General features: G+C 37.6%; 1 protein-coding gene across 1 annotated transcript; it reads right to left on the reverse strand.

Moving 5' to 3' along the window:
- Positions 1 to 6: 6 nt before the first annotated feature.
- LOC107581020 (gastrula zinc finger protein XlCGF49.1-like) lies at positions 7 to 724 on the reverse strand (the record flags this gene model as incomplete). Its single annotated transcript, XM_016266614.1, has 1 exon — positions 7 to 724. A coding segment is annotated over exon 1 (597 nt), but the record flags the coding sequence as incomplete, so codon positions are not given.
- Between the last annotated feature and the right edge of the window lie 56 nt (positions 725 to 780).

Consider the following 780-nt stretch of genomic DNA (forward strand, 5'->3'; position numbering starts at 1 on the left):
GTTTGCTAACTGACTGAATCTCTTGTCGCAGTGTGAACACGTGTATGGTTTCTCTCCAGTGTGGATTCTCTCATGCCGCTTCAAATTATCAGCTGTAATAAAAGTCTTCTCACACTCAAAGCACATATATTCTCTCACACCAGTGTGTATCTTCTGATGAACTTTTAAACTCTGCAGATCTGAAAAACTCTTTCCACAGAAAGAACATGAATGTGGTTTCTCCTTTGAATGAACTTTCAGGTGATTCTTCAGGGTTGAAGCCCATGAAAATGTTTTTCCGCACTGATCACATTCATACGGTTTCTCTCCAGTGTGGATGTTCATGTGCCTCTTAAGGTTTGATGATTGTCTGAAACTCTTCCCGCACTGATCACATGTGAATGGTTTCTCTCCAGTGTGGATCCTCATGTGAATCTCGAGATTGTGTTTGTATGTGAAACTCTTTCCACACTGAGTGCAGGTGAACCTTTTCTTGTCTCTTCTTTTCAGTAAAGAGATACTTTCAGTCTGTGAGTGAGTTTTTCCTCTAGTTTTGACATGTTTTTTCTTCTCCATTAGACCTGAAATTAAAGTTAAAAAAATGTTACAATATAATTCAATCATTAAAAAATTTGATAAATGTAAAGTTATAGCTACGGTGGCTGAGAGAGAGCTCAACGCGTTGCAACTTCAGAAAACACATGCAAATAGAAAAATTACCAGAAATAAAAAAAAACATCTTCATCAAATGCTCACAGCGCATTTCTTTGTTTGGTTGTGTTGTGAGTATTTGCAGTGTAC

Source organism: Sinocyclocheilus grahami, unplaced genomic scaffold (assembly GCF_001515645.1).
Source record: "Sinocyclocheilus grahami isolate Dianchi unplaced genomic scaffold, SAMN03320097.WGS_v1.1 scaffold64456.1, whole genome shotgun sequence".
NCBI classification, from domain to species: Eukaryota; Metazoa; Chordata; class Actinopteri; order Cypriniformes; family Cyprinidae; genus Sinocyclocheilus; species Sinocyclocheilus grahami.